The sequence below is a fragment of the Pongo pygmaeus genome, chromosome X (genome assembly GCF_028885625.2).
Source record: "Pongo pygmaeus isolate AG05252 chromosome X, NHGRI_mPonPyg2-v2.0_pri, whole genome shotgun sequence".
NCBI classification, from domain to species: domain Eukaryota; kingdom Metazoa; phylum Chordata; class Mammalia; order Primates; family Hominidae; genus Pongo; species Pongo pygmaeus.
The window spans coordinates 18,252,095-18,274,157 of record NC_072396.2 but is presented as its reverse complement, the minus strand read 5'-3'; the positions used below and the strand labels follow the sequence as shown (position 1 = coordinate 18,274,157).

Genomic DNA, 22,063 nt, shown 5'->3' with positions numbered 1-22,063 from the left:
ACATGCCTCCCAATTATTTACTGACAAAGGAATGAGTTGATCCTTTGCCCTGTATTGTTTTTCATCTATTACTTCAAACTTGTTTCCTTTTCAACCACAACAGGAAGAACAGGTGCTTCTCAGTTGTAGGTGGCTTAGCTGTCTTTGGCTAATACTAAGAAACCTCAAGCAAGAAGTCTAAATATTGATCATTAATTTACTAAAATCCTCTGTGTTGTGAATGCTGCTTGACTTCAGACATCTCTGAAAAGTATGGAGAAATTTGTCTTCATATTCTGCATACTTAAACTTTTTATTATGGAAAATTTCAAACATACATGATAGTAGAGAGATTTGTATAATGGATTCCCGTGTATGTATCACTGGCCACAACAAATACCAACATAAGGCCAACCCTATTTCATCTGCATCTCCTTCCCCGTTGGATTATTTCAAAGTAATCCCAGATATCATCTTATTTAATCTGTAAAGTTTTAATAAGATACTTATTTCCAAGAGATAGGGGCACCATCTTTTCAAAATATAATTATAATACCAATTAGCACCATTGTTAGAAATTAATAGCAACTCTTCAGTATCATCTAATATCTACTGGGTATTCACCTTTCCCTGGATTTTCTCATGTATGCGTTTTTCCTGTTGTTTTCTTTTAATCAGCGTCTAAATGAGGTCTGTGCATTGCATTTGGGTGACATGACTCTTAAGACTCTATAATCATTCCAAGTTCCCCTTTTTTTCCTTGGCTGGATGCAAGGAAATTGTTAAATGCCTTGCTAAGTATGATGGCTTCATCCTAGTACTAGTTAATACCTAAAGAAAAAATACACATTTGTGGTAAGGCTTTTTACTTAAGGCAATGGATATAATTTCACATTTCAAAGTCTCCTTGGTAATTGTGAATTCGGGGCAGATCTGATTAGATTGGTTTTGTTTTAATTTGTATTAGTCTTCAATTCAACTAGTGCAATTTCTTTGCATTAAGCTTTTAAAACCACCTGTTCAGCTTCTGAGAGCTAACATTTTATAGGTCTTAAGCCACCCATCTTTTCACGTGTTAACATCTATGAAACCAGTTTGCATTTTATAATCAATGGTGAGTGATAGTTTAATGGGTAGCATTTTCCTTTACTATTAAACAGTGGTGCATCTTACAATCAAAGAGGTCTTAGATTTGATGAAATATACTAGTTTACTTAAACTAGATAATATAAAGGGCCCTTTCTATGGAAGTTTTACTCTTCTTTCTGAACAGTGGGCCTGTACAAGACAGATATGCTGAAGAAGGTAAACAAGTCCAGGTCTGGTCAGGAACATATGAGCCATTCTGAATCTTCAGAATGGAAGTGGTTTAATACAGAATCAGAAGCTTATATGGCTCCTGGAAGGCAGAGGAAGTTTCTAGAAATCCAGGACTGCAAGAGTCACAGGGAAGCTCCCCTGCCCCCAGTGGTCTCAGCTGCCTGCACGACTGAAGTGGGTGAGTCTCAAGGTGATATCCAGAGGCTGCTGGCAAACCCCACATCTGCCTCCTGCTGATGCTCGAAAGCCTGTCCTGTGCAGCCACCAGAAGGAAGCGGCTTCTCCTCACCTCCCTCCTCCCCAAATCAGGGCACAGGGTCTCTTGGGGCAGAATCTAAGAATCCAGGTCTACTGGCAAAGGAGTGTGGCAAGTGTCGCGTCCAGGCTTTATGCCTCTAAGGACAGGTAGGAACCGAGAAGCGCTGGGATGGTGGCAAGTACCAACAATGTTCAGCACTTTAGAACACATCAGTGACTCCGTACGTTAACTGCAGAGAAGCTTAATCTTTTTCGTCTTACATGAATGTAAAAGGAAGTTGTAAGATATGTGTCCTGCTCCCAACGGACTGATTTCTGCCCCCGTGGAATATGTGCACCCACCCCGCCCCTGACATCAGTGGACTTGAGCCTCCAAGGCTAGCCAAAGCCAGGTGGAGGAGTGAGGCCGAAGGAGGAGCAGGGCTTGGCAAGGCCAAAACCCTGCCCTGGCCACCCCGTTGTCCCTGAGGGATTATTTCCACAAATGCATGTGCTTAAGTGCTTCAGTCCTATGGCAGAAGAACAGAACACACCACTACTGATGCATAAGGACACGTCACTTATGGGCACTTGGCACTGACTCATACGCTCTGTCATAAATGCCGACGTTCTCCTTTTCATGAACGCTGGTTTGTCTGTTATGTTCTAGGCAGCTCGAGGAGAGGAGCTAGGTCCCTTATTTCTAAAACATCTCCCCTCAATGCTGATAGTATCCCTACAGGCAGAAAGGTGATCCCATAACACTAGAGTGGCCTCTATTAGAGCAGGGGGAGTGGCCAAGCTCAATTTGAGCATGTGCTAACTATGGAGTGTCGCTCTTAAGGTTTAGTGACATCAACCTGCTGACAAAATAGGGCAAACAGCCAGAAGAGAGGAAGGACTGTCCGCCACGTATTCCAACGGTGGGCTCTCGCTTGCACATCCTCTCAAACCTAAAGCTCTCCCACATTGCCTGGATCAGCCTCAGGAGACTTTGTGAGCAAGCCCCAGCATCCAGCTATAGCCTCAGAAATTTTAACCTACTTCATGTACTCAGCCAACTGCGAGGACAATCCCTTCTGCAGCTTGAAAAAGCTGTGCTTTTCCTCCCAATTACACTGCCACTACTCACAGTATTTACTTTTTACTTTTGAATATTACAGAAGGGCATGGTGTTTCTATGCCTACAGAGGGAGGCCTTGGTTTAAAAGTTTAGGAAATCCCACTCTAGAACGTGTACTGTAAGACATTTCAACAATAAGAAATCACACAGACGAAAGACCAAAGCAAATGCTAGGTGTTCCTGGAAGGTCTTAGAGCTCAAGATGCAGAATTCTGCAGGCTACAAAGCATCAAAGGATGGAATGAGAGGTAAAGCCAGAGGAAGATCATTTCAAGTCTGGAAAATTCACAAGAAGGGTAATATGGCATGATAGTCTATGGACTAAAAATTTATAAGCCAGATAGGAGAAAAAAAGGAGCCATGAATTACTCAAGTCTCAGATCACTCAAATTGACACCCCCGTTCCAGTTGCTGAGCATCACCCATGGAGCCTCGGTCGGGGCCCTATTGTCTCCAGTGAATCACAGGACACGCTGCTGGGGAGCAAGAGTAGTGAGGGTTTCTGGGTTCCTCGGCTGGAGCCACAACTCCTGGGGTGGGGGTAGGGGTTGGATAAGTGAGGCTACTCAACTGTAACCCCAGTCCTCCAAGGGCATCCCACCGGGGCAGCTGGGCCATCTGAAGGCAGAGGGCCAAGAGCAGGTGCATCCAGGAGGCGGCCTCTGGCCCCCAGTGGTAAAAGAGCAGCTGGAGTTGCCAGCCAGGCGTACAGGCTCAGATGGGATGAGATATCTCCGGGCACAGGCATTTTCTAGCACTCTCGCATCACTGATGATATCATAAATAACAAAGGCTCTGAGTACAGATACAGCTCATCGACTGAACTTCTTACAGCCCCCCTGGGGTCTCATTGAAGACCCCTGTAAGAAATCAGCCCTTGGCTTTTAGGCATCTGTTTCTCAGTATAATCTGGGCAGGTTTTAAAACTCAAGTATTTGGACACGGAAAGCCACAAGCTTACTAGAGTGGCTCTGTTTCAGTTCACACATTACAACAAATACACACATTAATGTAATACAGTGATGATAAATGAAATCACATCTGAGGCTTTCAATGAACTGTTGTGATTTATTAATATTTTAAAATATGAAAACTGTAAAACATAGTATTTATGTAAACACCTGAGGACTGTTCAAGTGGGTACAGCATCTTCATACAAACAACTTGAAAGAAGACCAAGTTTAAGTAAGAATCTTATGACATATAAGGAATAACATAGATGAAGCTATTCTTTAAATAGTTGCATTCATGTCTAAAGTACATTTGGCTTTCTAAAAAGAAAAGGTACATTCTTGCATCTGGTGAACATTTTCTTGACATTACAGCAAATAGCTAATGGTGATAGCACCAATTCTCATAGCTTATAAACCTTATATTTGTTATACAATGTAATAACAAAGTTATAAATTTATAACAAAATAATAGTGTTGAACATGTTTCCCTTGAAAGTTCTAACTTACAAAATAAAGCCCCCAAAGATTAGTCTGAATTAATGTATCATTCAAAGTGTAGCAGGATTAATGGCTCAGAATTAAGCAAATTAATTAGAAACATTGCATAGGACAGAGAACTTCCCTGTATGGAAACCAATCTACAGATTGTTTCTTGTCCTCTAAAAAGTAAGTTGAGAGGTACTAATGATGGCAAATAATTCATTTACATTTTACAAAATAAAACATTTCACTAATATATGGCTCATCCTACCTCTGTGGCAATACAAAATGCCATTTTAAATTTTTTTAAAAAAGATTGTGTGTATATTTCGGGTGAGAATAAAATATAAAATACTATCTATATGAAGAATAAACACATAAAGTTATGCCTTTTAAAAGTTTGGACAGAGGTATCCTCATAGAGAGATGCAAACAATGAAAGTGTAGTTATATGTCCAAACTTAGCCAAAATATGAAAGTTTTAATATAATAGTTTGTTTGAAAAAAAGTAGTCAGACTTCATCCAAACCACCCTTGCGGTACAATATTTCTTGCATAAAATAACCATTCTATCTATCCTATAGTTTATCTTAAAACTGTTAAGGGCACTTAATAAAAGTTTATATGCTTATTTTTTTCTCTAAATCTGAATAAATAAAACATATAGAGAAATAATAGCAGAAAGGAAAATAATTTATATGGCTATTCTCTTTCTGGAAACTTGTAGAATACTGCAACATCAGACAGATAAAATACTCCAGAAAGAGATATCTACGGGTACACCTTTAAATTCTCTTCTGAGGAATAATTCCCATAGATTCAATCATAGGAGTTGTCAACCCTGATAATACCTCTCTTAGCTGTTTTGGTTCTCTGTATCGAGATGAACCAGAATCAAAGGGTTTTTTTTTTTTCTGTTTCTTGCATGAAATATATTTGTAAACAATATAATACAAGTAATTTTTAAAGACCTATAAAGAATGAATTTCCTGTTGGACTATTCTAATACTATCTAGCAGTTAAGTGGTTTTTAAAGAAGTAGACTGACTATAACATAGTTCTACAATTCTAGCTATAATATATTTTGAGAGATACTTTCTACAAAACAAAAACGACTAAAGGGCAGAAAAATGATTCTACACTAAGAAGGCATTGGTGCCTCTAGAAGTTGGCCCAATCTAAATTTGCACAAGGATTTTTTCAATTTTCAAAGCATTTTCCTTGTTTAAGTCGGTCAATGTAGTAGCATAGCTTCACAGCCGTTCCCAGCTTCACCCCCAAGTGCTTCAGCAACACATCACTCGTGAGTAGGAGCAGAGCCTTCCCGTCAATTTCCTATGGAGAGAAGAAACTTAACGATAATTAATAATGCTTCCATATTTTCATTAGAATGGTTAGTTCTTTATGAGAACATGTAAAGCAAACTAGAGAGCAGCTCATTGCAGATGTATATTCTCTGAATATGCATCTACTTTATGAAAACTATTAAAATATAACTTGTACAGTGAAGCACCATTTGGTAATGTATAAACTCACTTCAAGTTCTAAGAAAAAGGAAATTTAACAATATCTTAAAAAATAAACTGTGTCAAACTTAATTTTAAATATATACTGTACGTTGAATAAAATACTACACATCCATGACAAAATAGTAAAGACTATGAATAGTAAAAATGAATTTCAGATATTCATTAACTTTCTGAGAAGGGCTGGGAAGATGAGTAAGTCAACATCAGTGTAAACTGTAAATGTCTATACAATGTTGTCTTTATGATGAATGCCAATTAGTTGTCTGAAGCTAATTAGATGCTAAAACTCATCACCAATTTTCTTACTATATTAAAAATCAGATATGTGGCTACTAATTTTGTTAGGACACACTGTGAAAATATCTGAATAAATAAAACATAGTCACAAAGCATCCTCCTAAAATTCCTTATCTTAATTGATCAACTTATGCTGCTGAAGCATATGATTTGGTTTTGTATGTTCCAGTTTAAAAATAAAATTTTATTTACTCATTTAACACTATCTGAAAAGGTCTGAAATCCCTTACAGTACAACCTTTGTTTGGCACTTCTATACTTTTTCTACTAAGTAAAACTCGAAATTAAAGAAACTAGAACTTATAAAACTTCGGCCTAGGATATTACTTTGTAAATGGTCTGATAATAGCAAGAGGGTATTAGCATTACAAATCATCAATAATCGAGGCAAATGGAATCAGTTGTTGAATCACTGGTTATATAAAAAGAAGGCCACCCTGTTATAGCTTGTGGTTACCTCCTCCTCCTCGTGGTCCTGGTGCCCAGCTGGGAGCAGATAGGGGGAGGATCTTTGTATCTGTCATTACAAAGGGGAGGTACACCTGAGTGGCCATGCTGAATCATCATGTCTTAAGAAGCTGAGGCAGTTTGTATTTTAGGCACTTCTATGACTGTTTAAAGAACAGACCATTAGCCTACCATTTAAGGCTAACCTTGGGCAAAATAAGCTTTCTAGTATATGGAAAAATCAGCTAATAGGGTTCTCCCACCATTCACACAGTATCCAACTGAAAGACCTGCACAGAGGTCATTCAAACGCATTACAGCAGGAAAACAGGATCAAAAGATACATTACATGGCTTCTGAAGAGGTCGACAAGAGGGCATAATGCAACAGGATCTGTTTGTTTTAGAAACAGGACCACTGCTTCCACCGACCAAGTTGAAGGGTGCTTAGTGATGCTTCCTTCCTCTATGTAACAGTCATTTTCAAATGGTGACCTTGTAACTTCAATGGAGAGGGGGGGAAAAAAAAAGACAAATCACACTTGACCTGATCATTATCCTGAAAGAAGAGATGTTAGGTAGGGAAGAATGCTCTGTTTGTTGGATCCTTCTGTGATGTTCCTAGCAAGGAGTCAAGACTCCAACTGTAAAATCTAGTGAAAGCCTATATAAAGATGATGTGGGGATGCCTACACAAGAGTGTCCCATCTGACCTCCCCTAAATAGCAAAAGCTGGTTCAGAAGTTGCATTAAAGTTTCAAAGATCACAAAACAGACTAAGTAAACCAAGTCTTCTTTGGCCACAGGGAAATATGGCAAAAGATCTGTCACTTGGGTAAAATTAGGTTAATCTAACCTAACCTATGACTCTCTTCAAGTATTTCAAGGAATTTCTCTCTTTATCTATCTAGATTAGGTTAATTTTACTAGCAAAATATAATGGAAATTCTCCAAATTTACAGTTTTATAATTGCTTAAATTTGTTCCTTTTAATCAATGAATCTCAATAACAACCCCATTATCTTTAAGAACCAAATATAGTACTTTTATCAAATCTTCCCCATGTAGTCAATAAGGTTATTTTTAGTATCGCTTTACTTTTTAGATTCCTGTCTCTCGTGGCTTAAGTGCTAATGTGCATTTTGAAGAAAACAAGATTATTTTCTGCTGAACTAGGTCAGAAGTAACTAACATTTTATTTAATTCCCCTTTCATGTTTAATTGCATAGTAATAGAGATTTTGGTCAAAGGTTTATATGTTTAAAAAATAACTGAGATATGAGACAGTTTAACTGCTCATACTTCAGAAAGTTTTAGCTATGCTCTACACTAAGTTGTGTTGAAACTTCTTTGTGTACTGACAAGTATCCTTTTACTCACCCAGAGTGTTAGACTCCCTAAAATTAGTGTGTGATGACTAAAGTGGGTTTTGTAATTAGTTAGGAAAATTTGTTTCTCCAACCAGGACCATCAACACAATTTGATCTTTTTGTGTGTGTGAATTAGCCAAAAACATACCCTTTCTTCCCTACCATCTGGGCTCTTGCCATATCAGGAGTGTTTTTTATTTATCTAGGGAAAGGGCAAATAAAAATAGAAGATTTGAAAAAGCACAATGGGGCAGAGTTCTAGAAGTGCTACTCACCAGCTCTGTGACCTTGGGGATGGCGTAATAAATGTGCCAAAACCATGGGGTCGTTATGAGTATAAGTGGAGAAGAGGCATGTCAGTTCATTGGCGCAGTGCCTTGCACATAATATGCATTCAATAAATGTTAGTCATCATTCTGAATATCACCTAAAACCAGCCCTCAAAATAGGAAACGAACAGCTTCCACTAGTTTACATCAAGGATGTTGATAAATATAGGTCAAATAGTGCTACTTGTAAATATGGCATTTCAAACTCACCAAAACCAGAAGGGAGGCAGAGAGATGATCCAGTATACCTATTCTCTAACAAAGCTGAGCAACTCATCATCTCAGGGGCATGTACCAAATTGGGCTCTCCCTGGGCCAGCATACCTGAAGGTGGTGCTGCAGAAGCATGGTCAGTTGAGTAAGTGTTGTGGATGCTGTCAGCCCGAGGGTTGCCAAGGCAGGGCCCTGAAGAAGAACCATACATTGCACCACCAGATGCATAATACGGCTGATAATTATGCTCAGAGAAATCTGAGGGATGCACTGGACTCGGAGTGCGGCTGAGGATCGGGTCCTCCTCCGGCTCAGCTGGCTGGTATTCTTCCATGCAAAAGGATGGCCTTGGAAGGTTGCTCGGGGAATTATTCTCACGCCTTGACACTGGTAAAGTGGGGCTGTAACTTTCAGGGTAGGAGAATGACTCGTAAACCTCATTTTTCTTCATTTTCTGGAGTTTAAGCTTTTTAGCAAGCCGGTAAGAATACTTTTTGTATCCATATCGCTTCTGAAATCACACAAACACAGCATAAACCAATGGTGAGTAAAAAAGTAAATAAAATTAGTAGTAAATACATTAATACTTATTTTCCATGCAACATTGCTTTACATTATTAAAAATAAATGGTCCCTTTTGATTATATAATTCTTCAATCCTACATTTTAATTGTATTTTACACATTATAATTACAAACATAAAAATAGGCAGCATCATAAATTATCAAACCTAAATTTCAGCGTTCTCCCAACAGAGTTTAGTCTCCATCTACTGCTACAAGTATAGATATGCCTTGCTAATCTCACACAGATACTGGTACTCTCTCACTTCTAGCTTATTGGCATCTTTACAAACCAGAGGTTTATCACAGTTGTAAAAATGTTTTTTATAACACTTACACGATTTGCCCACAGGAATCTCGCATGGAAACGTTGGATTTTTGAAACCTTTCTACGAATCACATCAATCTTCTTATCCAGGTTTTGCATAGCATCATATATAACCTATCATAATGCAATGTAGTCATATAATTGGTATACAATGTAAAATATAATTTTTATTTCAAGGAAAAGTAACGTGAAAATACCATTAAGTCAAATGTTAACTGCTAGATACAACAAAAGTTCTCAAGCCATCAGAAATGTCTTGCTCCTATTCAAGGCCTGGCTGTAGGTGACACAGAGCCAACAGGCTGAGCTCAGGAGCCCCAGCGTCCCCTCCCCTGCTCTACTCCATGTAGGAATTGAGGAAGCTCTAATGCTGGTGAATGATGTCCCACAATGCCTCTATGCTAGCACATTGATGATGAAGACACTGCACATCAAGGAAGGTGCTATTTTAGGAAAGAAATCTGCTAAAAGAACAAAGACTCACTTTATGATATACGTAACATATATGTTCATATATGTACAAATATGAAGTCTATATTATATACAGACAGTGAGTGTTCCACTCCAGAAAGAACACTGAACCAAATATAACAGATATGACTTTTGGCCTCAAAGTATTTTTAAATCATGCAGTCAGCAATTAACCTTACAAAACCTTTAAGTACACATCTCTTATGTGCCAATCGAACACATAGGAGACTGATAAAAATCTGAGAATTCTTCTTGAAATACACAGAGACTTTGGGCAAAGAAAAATACACTTAAGCAAAGGGCCAGAAACATTGTAATCAAGCACATAGGAGACTGATAAAAATCTGAGAATTCTTCTTGAAATACACAGAAACTTTGGGCAAAGAAAAATACACTTAAACAAAGGGCCAGAAACATCTCCTCATTCATTCATTCATTCATTCATTCAGTCACTCATTCAACTAAACCTTTATTGACGGCCTACCACCTGGCAGAACTACTTTGCTAGGTATTGAGAACATGAACCGAAAAAAAAAAAGCTTCTGGCCAGGTGCGGTGGCTCATGCCTGTAATCCCAGCACTTTGGGAGGCTAAGGCAGGTGAATCGCTTGAGCTCAGGAGTTGGAGACAAGCTAGGCAACATGGCGAAACCCCCATCTCTACCAAAAACACAAAAAATTAGCCAAGCGTGGTGGTGCATGCCTGTAGTCCATGCTACTAGGAAGGCCGAAGTGGGAGAATCACCTGAGCCTGGGAAGTTGTGGCTGCAGTGAGCCATGACTGCGCCACTGCACTCCAGCCTGTCCTAGAGGAACTACCATCTCAGCTGGGAAAGAGACAAGTAAAAAGAGGATTCCAGAAGACAAAGTGATAAACAGCCTGGAACAGTGGTTTGCAAAGTGTGGTCCACGGACCGGTAGCATCAACATCACCTGTAAGCTCATTAGAAATGCCAAATGCCAGGCTGTACCCCAGACCTATGGAACCTGGAACTCTGAGAGGGGGAGCAGTGGTCTATGTTTTCACAAGCCCCCCCAGGTGATTCTGATGGCCCTAGTGAGAACCACAGGGCTGCGGCACTGAGATAAACAGTGCAGGCTCTTGGGGAACATGGTTGGGGTCAAATACTACAGTCCAGCCACTTATTGGCTGTGTGACCCTGGGCAAGTTACTTAACCTCTCTGTGCTTCAGTGTCCTCATGTAGGGAATCAGGATGAAAAGCTCTCTCAGGGTTCTCTCGAGGACGAGAACCTTGCTATAGTATTAGGTTAATACTAATAGTATTAGGTTAATACTAACAGTATCAGCACTACACTATGCCCGGTCCAACAGTGCTCAGTGGTCTCTTCATGTTACTATTGTTATTATCAGTGGCGTGACACAGGCGGGAACAGGAGGCTAAGCATGCACAGAAAAGCAGTCCTAACCCAGGCTGCAGTCATGGAGACCTTTTCAGAGGAGGTGAGGTCTGAAGTGAGAATTAAACATGAGAAGGCCCTCGCCAGGTGAGGATGCATGGAAGGGCTTACAGCATAGAAGGAACAGCAGGTTCATAAATACCCAGAGAGAAAAACAGGCAGCCAGGTGTGGAGTATGAATGACATTCCAGGAGTGGGGCTGTCACAGGAAGAAGAGAGTGAGGATGACAGGAAAGGAGGGATGGGAAGCAAGAGAAATGGCTTCTCCAAGATGTGGGAGAACTCACAGAGGGGAAGGAGGGACAAGGACTGGAGCCAGAGGAGAAAGAGGAGGATGCCCGATGGGGGGCAGCTCTGAGTTCAGGGAGGGGACTAGATGCAGAAAGCAGCAAGGGTGTCAGCCCTGGCCACTAGAATAGTCGGGAAGGGGTCAGAAGAAGGGCGGGGATGAGGGCAGTTGGTTGGCTGTGGGGACAGTTATGAGGACTCAGAGGAGAGGACTGGCCCAGGTGCTCCACCATCTCCAGGAGTGAAGAGGCAGGACTAGGGAGCTGAGGTAGGCAGGGGATGGCCAGGTCTTCCTCTGCTCCCAGCCTAAGCAGGATGGAGATGGACTCAAGAGGGAACTGGGATGAAAGAACAAGGCAGGCTGGAGCGCCACCTCTGTGATCTAGAACGGGTAGGGGAAGAAAGAGCCAGCCCCTTGGCAGCAATGGAGAGGGGCCCTTGGGGCCATTTCAGGCTGACCATGGCCCTGGGCACCTCCCCCCACAGATGCTACCTCCCACCTCAGCATGCAAGCTGACCTAGACCATGACCTAGCAGTGCATGGGGAGGCAGGCTAGGGAGAACCTGCTCCCTCCCTTCCCAGCTCGCCTCTGCACCCACTTCCCCCCAAGACTGCATGTGTCCCTTGGAAGCACTCCACTTCTGTTCTCCATGATCATGATAGACACCCAAACAATTTTACTTTCCAAAGTATGTTAGCTCATTCCATTCAAGAAACCTTATATATGGTAAGAAACATTATTTTTATATATATATGTATATACATATACATATATATACATATATATACACACACATACATACATACATATATATATATATATATATATATATATATATATAAACCTTCATTACCTCTAGGGTATGCAACTCACAAAATTCCCAGTAATCACATCTCTACTAACATGGTGATTCTTAAAACAACCCCTCAAAACTACCTTAGGTATATTTCTTTACAAAACCTTGATGGGCTGCCACTTTGTTTCCATTGAGATATCTTGATGTGCATTTAGGCACATACTAAATTTCATCCAAATCAGTCAATTTCCTTTAAGGATTTTGTAGGGGAAACTAATTCAATACTGAGCAATGTAGATGAAAGAGACATAACTACATTTGGTTGGTAATGGGCTTTTTAAAAAGCTATAAAATCTACATGTTGCTATTCAGGAGATGTGGTTCTAACTATAAATTGTTTTTAAAAAATCATCACAATGGGATGATAATCATAAATAAATTGATAGGCAAAATTTCAATTAATTGTACACTTTCCCTTTATGTAAGATAAAGAGAGTTTTTGCTTAACATTTTAGAAAACTACATTGAAGAGACAGAACTTCCATACCTGGCAATGGATAAGGACATCATTAACTGTCTTCAGTTGCTCTTCAGTATTACAGGATGCGTCAGATACAATCTTCGGTTCCTGCTAATATTTTAAAAGTAGTTAATGATTTATTTCTGTAACGGCCAAACTGAACACTGGGGGCAGGGGGGAGCTATATTTATTTATTTAAATTGTTTTTATTTATCACCAACTTTTCAAGGGGTTTCAGAAGTCTTAAATTAAGCAGAGATTTTTAAAATTCACATTAATATGAGAACGAAAAACTGACAATTGAGGAAGGGGCAAGAAAAGAATTTATTATATCAGAAGAATTCAGGTTTAGAGTTTTATACTGAAAGTGAGTACAAAACTGCTCTTAATTTTCTACTATATAAGAAAAAGGGGAAAGTAAATTGGTTAAGTGCTCATTCTCTGATGAAAGCAAGCATACAAATTCAGGGGAGAGATATTTTCTTGAGTGTGAGTTTACGGGAACTCCACAGTATATGAGGAATTTACATCTTTTCCTTTAAAACAGCAAATGTTAATATATTTGGCAATTAGCAATTAACATACTTTATTGACCAATTCAGGTTTTGTTTCATACGCATAAAGAATAGTGTTGTCATCTTCATCATAAGTAGGTATTCTTGTTTTTACCTGAGGAAGATTTATCAACAAATTAAAAGGGAAGATGAAAGACAGAACTAAAAGAAAAGTTGAGGGTTTAATTTCACTTTCAAGAGGCTGTTACAAAGGCCTATTTGTGATATCAAAGGACCTTTGCTCATTGTAAATACTATGACTACATGAAAAGATGTATTTGCAGAACTGTGTTCTCATTAACCCAACTACACTTAAGACAACAGTTTTCACTGAGCTTAACCCTTTATATGCTTCATGGTAGAAAGACTAGTCCTTTAGCACCAGAAATACTTTAAAAGCAAATATTTCTAACCATGAACAAAGAAATAAATGTTACATGTTTTTTGATTTCTAAATAATCCAACAGTGCCCCTTTGTGGACAAGATAGAAAACATTTGAGCACCTATTTTTCTTGATAAATTAATCTCTAAAGTACCTTAAAACTTTTAAAAATAAGACAGGGTATAAATAAGTAAGGAGTAAATAACCATTACACTTCAGTATAATAACTCTTCATCCTAAGAATGAATTATGAACTATGGGAATAATTTTATAATAAACATACTTGGTAGCTATGTATGTTTTTGTTTCAAAATACATGATAGAAATCACAAAAACATATGGAATTGGGTTACAGTTCAATACTTTTAAAAATATACTATCTTACCCTTGTATAGTGCCTTATGCTTTTCAAAGTGCTTTTACATAGTTATGTCAGAGAAAAATGACTCTTGGTAGGCAGTTAACATTATCTCCAAAGATTTTTGAAAAACATTAGGACTGACAGTAGTTAAGAGAATTGCCTAGACGACTTAGGTAGCATTAATATCTATGTCCTTATGTGACTAAAAAAAAGGTGTTTTCTGTTAAGCCAAATTATTTACAGTTTAATAATCTACATACTGATTCAACGTGAAGGATTAAGAAATATGGAAGAATATAACAGAAATGTAAAAACAGCACAACCACTTTGAAAAACTGTATGGCAGATTCTCACAGAGTTAAATTCACATGAACTCCATGACCTAGTAATTCAACTTCTGTCTGTTCACCCAAAAGAAATTTAAGTGTGTGTTCACAAAGAAACTTGTACACAAATTGTCACAAGAGCTTTATATATTACTGTTAAAATACATAACAAAAATTTACTTATGATCTATGCATTTCACTGTATAAAATTAAACTAAATTTAGAATAGAAGTATAGCACAATAAAAAGAACAAAGACAGATTTTCAATTTGAATACAAACCACATCGATTTCACTGGAGCTGCTAGACATCATTTTTGTGCAACAGGAGAAACTCCACTTCCTCTGAGTTGGACCTAATTATTTTTAAACTTGCTGGAGGGTTTATTTGTGATACTGCTTAGTCACCTAAGAGTGGTAAACCTCTACTCCTGAAAAGCAACGCATAAAAAAGTTACTTCATACACTTACTACCTTAATAATATGGATATACTCTCAGAATGCTAACTCAAATAGAATTGGACTTTGGGTTGAATTTTAGAGAGTGACAAAACCAGAATTCTTCCATGGCCAATTTAGAATAAATCTTTCAAAACTGAAGGGCCATATTGCCCGTGACTAGAAATAAGAATCAAATCAAACACAATTACAAACTGTGAAGTGACTGCTTAGTAACTTAAAGCCTACAGAGTAAATGCTGGAAACAAATGAACAAGAGAACCCAAGGGCTAACTGCTTTTGTAAAGGAGCTCCAAAAGCCTCTTGACTAAGGAGAAAGCATTGCCTCCAAACTGTAAGCCAGGAGTCTATTCTGGATTGGGTCCCCCCCGCACTACGTGGGCTGGGCAGACCACAAGAGACACCACCTCCTCATCCACCAGGTTTCGAACACCAGTTGAGATGATCTCTAAGGTCCATTTCAACTTTCAAGTTAGGATTGCCTTATTAAATTTTATATTAAACCTAAATAAATGGATGTGAAAGGTAAGCCAAACAATCTAAAATTAGGAAGGTTTGGTTATGGCTCTGAGTCACTTAACTATGGAACTAGAAAACTGGCTGCAACAGTATCGGATTATATCTTGTACTAGAGAGTTGCTTTGAATGTCTGCATCACAGTTACTGGGAAGGGTACGTTAATGAAAGAGCTGCCCCACTTTATCCTTCCTGAACCAGAGCAGTAATGAGAGGCACAATTAAGAGATTCAGGTTTCATCTCTTTCCTGTTTCCCTTTCATTCTATAGTGGAGATACTAATGACCATGAACCCAAAAGAGAGAAATCAAAAGGGGATAAAGAAGATGGGAGAACTAACTCGAGTTAGATAAACGCAGACTAATCTTGCATAGAAGTATCAAGTTATAAAATACCTCTAATTGGAGCTGTAACTTCAATCAACTTTCACTTTTTAAACTATTTGAGTTTTCTGACCATAAAACTTATACAGGCTATCAGTAATTAAATTGTGGTATATTTATATAAAGGAACTTCGCAGCAATAAGAATAAACCAACTACTGCTGTACACAGCAAGGCCAAATCTCACAACCATAACCTTGGGTTTAAAAACAGCCAGACACAAAAGAGTACAGTATATGACTCAATTGATATTAAACTCAAAAACAGGCAAAACTAACCTGTGGTGGAAAGAGTCTTTCCAAACCAGTACTTTTAGGTCTACTGTAGTTACTGTAACGACTTCTCAGTGTTCTATCTTGTAAATATGCCATGATTTATTAAACACAGCCCCCAATTCATAGATATTCAAGTTACGTCTAAAGTTTTGCTCTTATAAAGAACACTGCAGAACAGTCTTGCACCTGTGCAAGTAGTTCTATGGGATAAATTCCTAGAGGTAGAAACAATGGATAGGTCTCAACGTTTGAAAATTCTCCTCTACTTCTTCCCACTAAGGAGGGCTGTTGGGGTCAGCCAGATGTTCCAAAATAAACTAAGGCAGTATCCTGCTGGTCCTGCATGCAGTTTTAAAACCAGGACAGATAGTACATAGTACCAAATAGCTTCTTGGCATCAGATGACTAAGTGACTTTTCTCTTTTGATCTACTGATGCAACATATTAACACATTTCTTAATGTTCTTGGGGTGAGGGGTCCAGCTGATTATAAACAACAACATTTAATTTGTTGGTGTTTTATTTAGAAATTGTTTGCATCTCTATTTCTACGATCTTACATTAGTGAGATGGTATATTTCTCACAATTAATGAATCAGTATTGTATTGCTACATTATTAACACTTGGTATCAAAATTGCTCTGCAAAATTAGCTGGGAAGCCTTTCATCTCTTTCTATAATCTAAAAAAGTTTACATCGCATGACAATTTTTGTGCTCTAAAGGGTTGAATTTATTAAAAAAACTCTCTGGGTCCAGTTTTTATAACATTTTCTAAGTTCCTCCATGGTTGATGATCTAGTCAAATTATCCTACTTTTTCTTGAGTTGTTTTGACAAATTATTTTTATCCAGAAGGATAATCATTTCATCATAATTACAGAATTTTTAGCAAAACCACAGTTTAAAATTATTATTTCTAATTTAATTTGTACTTTCTTTTGATTATTTGATTAGGTATTCTATCTTGCTAAATTACTGACAACCCTGTGGGATAGGTCCTATTACTGTCCTCATTTTCCTTATGAGGAAACTGAAGCAAAGAACGTTTATTAGGGGTGTCCAAGGGAGGGAATATAGTCATGGGTTCTTAGCTTGTTTCTGGTTGGGCCAGTAAAGCCCCTTCCTCATCCCTCTTTTCCACTTATCCCTAGAGACAGAAACTAAAAAGCATAGCTTCAGGCTGCCGAAAGCCTAAAACAAAACAAAACAGAACAACAACAATGACAACAACAACAAAATAAGGCGAGTTGGACAAGCTTGATTTAAGTAATTTACCCAGGTCCCATAGCTAGTAAATGGTGCAGTCTACCACCACACTCTATGCACTTTACTTCATTATTAAAATCACCTGGTATACCTTTGCTACCAATAACAGTAAAATCAAAACTCCCACCATGGCCTGCAAGGTCCTTCCATAATCAGGACCCCGCCCACTGCGCAGAGATCACTTCTTACCACTTGCCCCTTTACTCTAAGCCAGGGGTCCCCAACCCCTGGGCAACCGCCTGGTACTGGTCCTTGGCCTGTTAGGAGCACAGCAAGAGCTAGCATGGATTATCGCCTGAGCTCCGCCTCCTGTCAGATGAGCTGCAGTATTAGATTCTCACAGGAGCACAAACCCTATTGTGAACTGCACATGCGAGGGATCTAGGTTGCACTCTCCTTATGAAACAGTTTCATTAGGAAACCATACCCCGCTAGCACTCCCCCGTCCCTGCATCTGTGGAAAAATTGTCTTCCACAAAACCAAAACCGGTTCCTGGTGCCAAAAAGGCTGGGGACAGCAGTTCTAAGCCTAAAATATTTACTATGTAGCCTGTTTCAGGCAAGTTTGCAGACAATGGTTACAAGCTCTTACATCCAGAGAACAGAGAACTCCCTATTTGGATTAATTACAATGTTGTCAAAATTTGGCTGTAGTTAGACACAGGAGCACTGTGCAGTGAGTCCATCACTGGACTCCCAACGTGTTTACATCTCTGGTACATATACAAATCAACACCAATCTTTCACTCTTTGAGCTTCTCACTCCTGTTATGCCCTCTGTCCATAATACCCTGTTGTGTCTCCGCCTAGGAGAATCTATTCAACTTCAAGGCTTACTTCAAGTTTCACCTCCAAAAAGCAAGGGCACCATGCCAATGATCATCCCATGTGGATGTGACACGGCTTTCCCTGAACTACAAGAACACTCACACTTTAATACTTCTACGGCAACTGTCACACATATCTGGTTACATGAGAGGCAGCATCAAACAGCATTAAGACCTTAGGCTTGTGGTCAGAATACCTGGGTTTGGGTCCCACCTCCCCCACATACTAGCTGTGTAAGTAAGTTGAACAACTTACTTAAATCCTTTTTTTTTTTTTGTCTGTAAGATGGGAATGATAATAGCACATACCTCATGGAATTGTGAGGATTAAATTAATACATGTCAAGTGCTTAGAGTAATGCATGGCAAAGATAGCAAGGGCTTTTGAGTATTGACTGCATCTATCCAACAGAACTATTTCTCAAGGAGCACATAGACAACAAGCCTGGGTCATAACGTAATTTTCATTCACATTGCACCTGAAATGAATTGTTATGTCTTTTAGGTACCAGGGTATGATGCAAGGAGCTGGGCTTTAGTTACAAACACTTGAATCCAAGTCCAAATTGCCAAATTTGCCGTTTCACTTTAGGCAAATATTTCGCCTCTCTGTGCCTCAAATTTTCTAACCTGTAAAGTTGGAATAATATCTACTTCACAGGGCTATTTAGGCCAAAAATTACACAGTTATACTCTCAGCATCATGCCTGGTTCATAGTAGACACACCATAAATTTTAATTCCTTTTCACTTCTTCCCATAAGGTAAACAATTACAGCTTTACAACATTTTCTTAGAGCCCAACCATGACTAGAATGTGCAAAATTAATTTCATTTTTAAATCTCAAATCCCACAAAATGAGTTTACTTAAAATGAAACTCATTTATATTTACCACAGAAATCTAATTTTTTTTTTTTTTTTTTTTTTTTTTTTTGAGACAGAGTCTTACTCTGTTACCCGGGTTGGAGTGCAGTGGCATGATCTCGGCTTACTGCAACCTCTGCCTCCCAGGTTAAAGCAATTCTCCTCCCTCAGCCTCCCAAGTAGTTAGCGTAACAGGCGTGCACCACCATGCCCAGTTAATTTTTGTACTTTTAGTAAAGACTGGGTTTCACCATGTTGGCCAGGCTGGTCCCAAACTTCTGACCTCAAGTGATCTGCCCACCTCGGCCTCCCAAAGTGCTGGGATTACAGGTGTGAGCCACCGTGCCTGGCCAACTCTTGATAACACCATAAATTTAAGTTCTTTTTCATTGTTTTCCACAAGATAAATTACAGCTTTACAACATTTTCTCAGAGCCCAACCATGACTAGATTCTGCAAAATTAATTTCACTTTTAAACCTCAAATTCCACAAAAATGAGTTTAAAAGAAACTCATTTATATTTACCCCGGAAATCTAAACTCTTGATAATGCCACACATTTTAGTTTCTTCTCACTTCTTCCCACAAGATAATTTCAGCTTCACAACATTTTCTCAGAGCCCAACCATGACTACATTGTGCAAAATGAATTAATTTCACTTTTAAATCTCAAATCCCAGAAAAATGAGTTTACTTAAAATGAAACTCACTTGTATTTACCACAGAAATTTAAACTATTCATTACACCATACACTTTAGTTCCTTTTCACTTCGTCCCACAAGATTAATTACAGCTTTACATTTTCTCAGAGCCCAAGGCTAGATTGTGCAAAATTAATTAATTTCACTTTCAAATCTCAAATCTCGCAAAATGAGTTTACTTAAAATAAAACTCACTTGTATTTACCACAGAAATCTAAACTCTTGATAACATAAGAACAAGAGGCCGTCTGGTTTTCTAAAGGACTTTTTTTTAGACATTAAAGACATTTTCAAAAGTCGTAAATATTCGCTCCGGAGGCGCAAGGCTTTCACCTGCCATTAATTCATCAGATAAGGCACATCTCACAATGAAGCACCACTCACACCGGGACCAGTTTGAGGAACACACAGCAAAACGGGGCCGATTACAACAGCCAGACCGCTCTGTTTGTTTAAAGAACAATCACTTTCTAAACCTTCCTGCGGGTCTCTCAAAGGCAGCCCCTTCCATTGCCGCCAGAACCGCATCCCATCGCCCAGCACTTGCCGCAGGCCGGACAAGTGAGGCCCAAAAGGGCGCCCAGTCCACGCCCCGCTTTAGAAAACACAGCGGGGCAAAGCTGCTTGGAAAATCGCTATCTTTTAGTCAAACTGAAGCCAGTTTGCCGCACTCGGGGAGAGCCGGGGAGAGGAGCGAGGGACGCGATCCGCCACCAACCAAATCAGGGCCTTCCTGTTAACAACCACGCGGCAAGGGGGCCGGGCCCTCACACGCCTCGACAGCCTCCCCCGCTGCAAAGGGACTCCGATTTCGCAGGATCTCCCGACTCCCGCCTCTGCTCCCAACACCCTACGTTTTTCTCTTCCTCCTCATTTACGTGTTTACAATAAAACAGCGAAGCTGCACAGTCTGTCTCTAAATCAAACGCGGTTACCATCAAAGCCTCAGACTCTATGTCTCAACCGCAAAAGGTCTGACAGGAAATCAACTCGGGAGTTTGTCAATTCTTTAAACTCAAAGCACTGTTAACAAAGTCTGGATCCTTCCTCGCTCCCCACCTGCCTCCCCTGACAGGAGAATGACTGTAAAAGGATCCTGTCGTCCCCGAAAGTCAGCACCAAGCACTTCACAAATTGTCAAATCTCAAAAGCTCACACGCGCGGGCACTCCGGAAAGGCTGTGGGGACCACCCAAAGCACCCCCCTCCACACCGCGGCTGAAATTTGAGGCTGCGAAGTGCAAGACTCGCTCTTCCCCGCAAAGCAAACCCTCTCTCCTCAGGAGAGCCCCGGCCCCTAAGCCAAATCGTGTATTCCCGTGACGGGAAAGCTCAAGGTGAGGAAAAAGTACGACTGGACAGACCTATTTTAGTGACAGAGCCTGTCACGCCGGCCTCCGGAGGTCGCGGTAAAACTGCTCGCAGTAGTCCTGCCTCTCCGATGGGCGACAGCTGTGACCGTTAGGCCACTCTACGCTTCGGAAAGGTCCTGGCGCCGGAAACCGGGCCTGGTCACGCGCACGCGAGACCAGTGATGCCCTGACCCCTGAGTGGATCGGAGAGCTCCCGCGACTCCGAGTTCCCACACTCGCCGTTCGGGAGGGGGGGGCGGGACTACCCGCTGACCAATCGGCGACTGGCCACTGACAGGCGTCACCGTTGATCGGCCAATCCGCGGGTGCTCTCCCAGTCCTTGGGTGAGGGCGGGAATTTGCTAAGGAGATGGCTGTGGGGCGCGGCCGAGGGCGGGAATTTGCTAAGGAGATGGCTGTGAGGCGGGGCCACGGGCGGGAATTTGCTAAGGAGATAGCTGTGGGGCGGGGCCTCTTACCTCAGGTTTTCTTTCGCAAGACCCGCAGGATTGAAAATGGACGTTAGACTTTTCAGAGACGCGCGCTGAGAGTGGTTTCTGCGGCTGCGCAGGAGGCTGGCGCGCATGCGCAACCCTTCCAGTGGCGTTGTAGTTAGGGACGTGGTGTCCCCACTTCGTTGTTGGGGTGTCCGAAGCTTTTTTTTTTTTAATGTGATCCCGCCCCTCCCCCGCGCTCTGTGTCGCACCAGAGACGTCGACGTAAACTGGGTTTCCTGGACGCACGCCAGTGATTGACTTGGAATGAGGAGAGGGGCGGGGCCTTAGCAGTTGCCCTGAGCCAAGTCTGGTAGGAAGGGCGAGGGGGGCCAGGGTTGGGGGCGTGCAAGATATTTCCAGTCTCCAGCATCCACCCACAAGTTGGACTGGGGAACTAACGCAGACCTTGAAGGCAGATTTACTGGATTGGACCCCCAGCTCCAACACAGTCCTCCTATGGCCTTAGGCAAGCCAGGTAACCGCTTTGTGCTTCAGTTTCCCCATCTGTAAAATGGGTATAATATAGGGATTACATGAGTTAATGTATGCAAAGCACTTAGAACAGTACCTGGCATAGAATTTTGCTATTGTAATAAAGGCTATGTGACATCATCTAGTGGCATATAGTCTTACATA

At 40.4% G+C, this 22,063-nt stretch overlaps 1 protein-coding gene and 1 long non-coding RNA gene across 5 annotated transcripts in view; one reads left to right on the top strand and one right to left on the bottom strand.

Moving 5' to 3' along the window:
• Positions 1-3,707: 3,707 nt before the first annotated feature.
• Positions 3,708-21,194, bottom strand: SCML1 (Scm polycomb group protein like 1). 4 transcript variants are annotated; one of them, XM_054473239.2, is made up of 8 exons: positions 20,943-21,194; positions 14,569-14,717; positions 13,249-13,332; positions 12,691-12,771; positions 9,177-9,281; positions 8,388-8,787; positions 6,715-6,866; positions 3,708-5,427 (listed from the first exon to the last, which is right to left on the bottom strand). In XM_054473239.2, exons 2-8 carry the CDS (start codon positions 14,599-14,601, stop codon positions 5,293-5,295), a joined length of 990 nt encoding a protein of 329 aa, XP_054329214.1. In that variant the 5' UTR covers positions 14,602-14,717; positions 20,943-21,194; the 3' UTR covers positions 3,708-5,292. The 4 variants fall into 4 exon arrangements, with proteins under 4 accessions (XP_054329214.1, XP_054329213.1, XP_054329216.1 ...); XM_054473238.2 differs by having other exon boundaries at positions 12,691-12,774; positions 20,943-21,180; XM_054473241.2 differs by lacking the exons at positions 13,249-13,332; positions 14,569-14,717 and having other exon boundaries at positions 12,691-12,774; positions 20,943-21,165.
• Positions 21,195-21,592: 398 nt separating this feature from the next.
• Positions 21,593-22,063, top strand: part of LOC134739038 (uncharacterized) — an 85,534-nt gene continuing 85,063 nt past the window's right edge. Inside the window, exon 1 of the long non-coding RNA XR_010125426.1 lies at positions 21,593-21,902. This is a non-coding gene — a long non-coding RNA (uncharacterized LOC134739038). The remainder of the gene's footprint in view (positions 21,903-22,063) is intronic.

Excerpts from the sequence above, each read along its gene's own strand:
- SCML1 (XM_054473238.2), bottom strand. The coding sequence starts at position 14,601 with ATGATGTCTAGCAGCTCCAGTGAAATCGATGTG. Across the intron at positions 8,788-9,176 it reads GATTCCTGTGGGCAAATCGT|AAGCGATATGGATACAAAAA; the intron begins GTAAGTGTTATA and ends GTGTGATTTCAG. Across the intron at positions 5,428-6,714 it reads TCGACCTCTTCAGAAGCCAT|GAAATTGACGGGAAGGCTCT; the intron begins GTAATGTATCTT and ends TTCTCTCCATAG.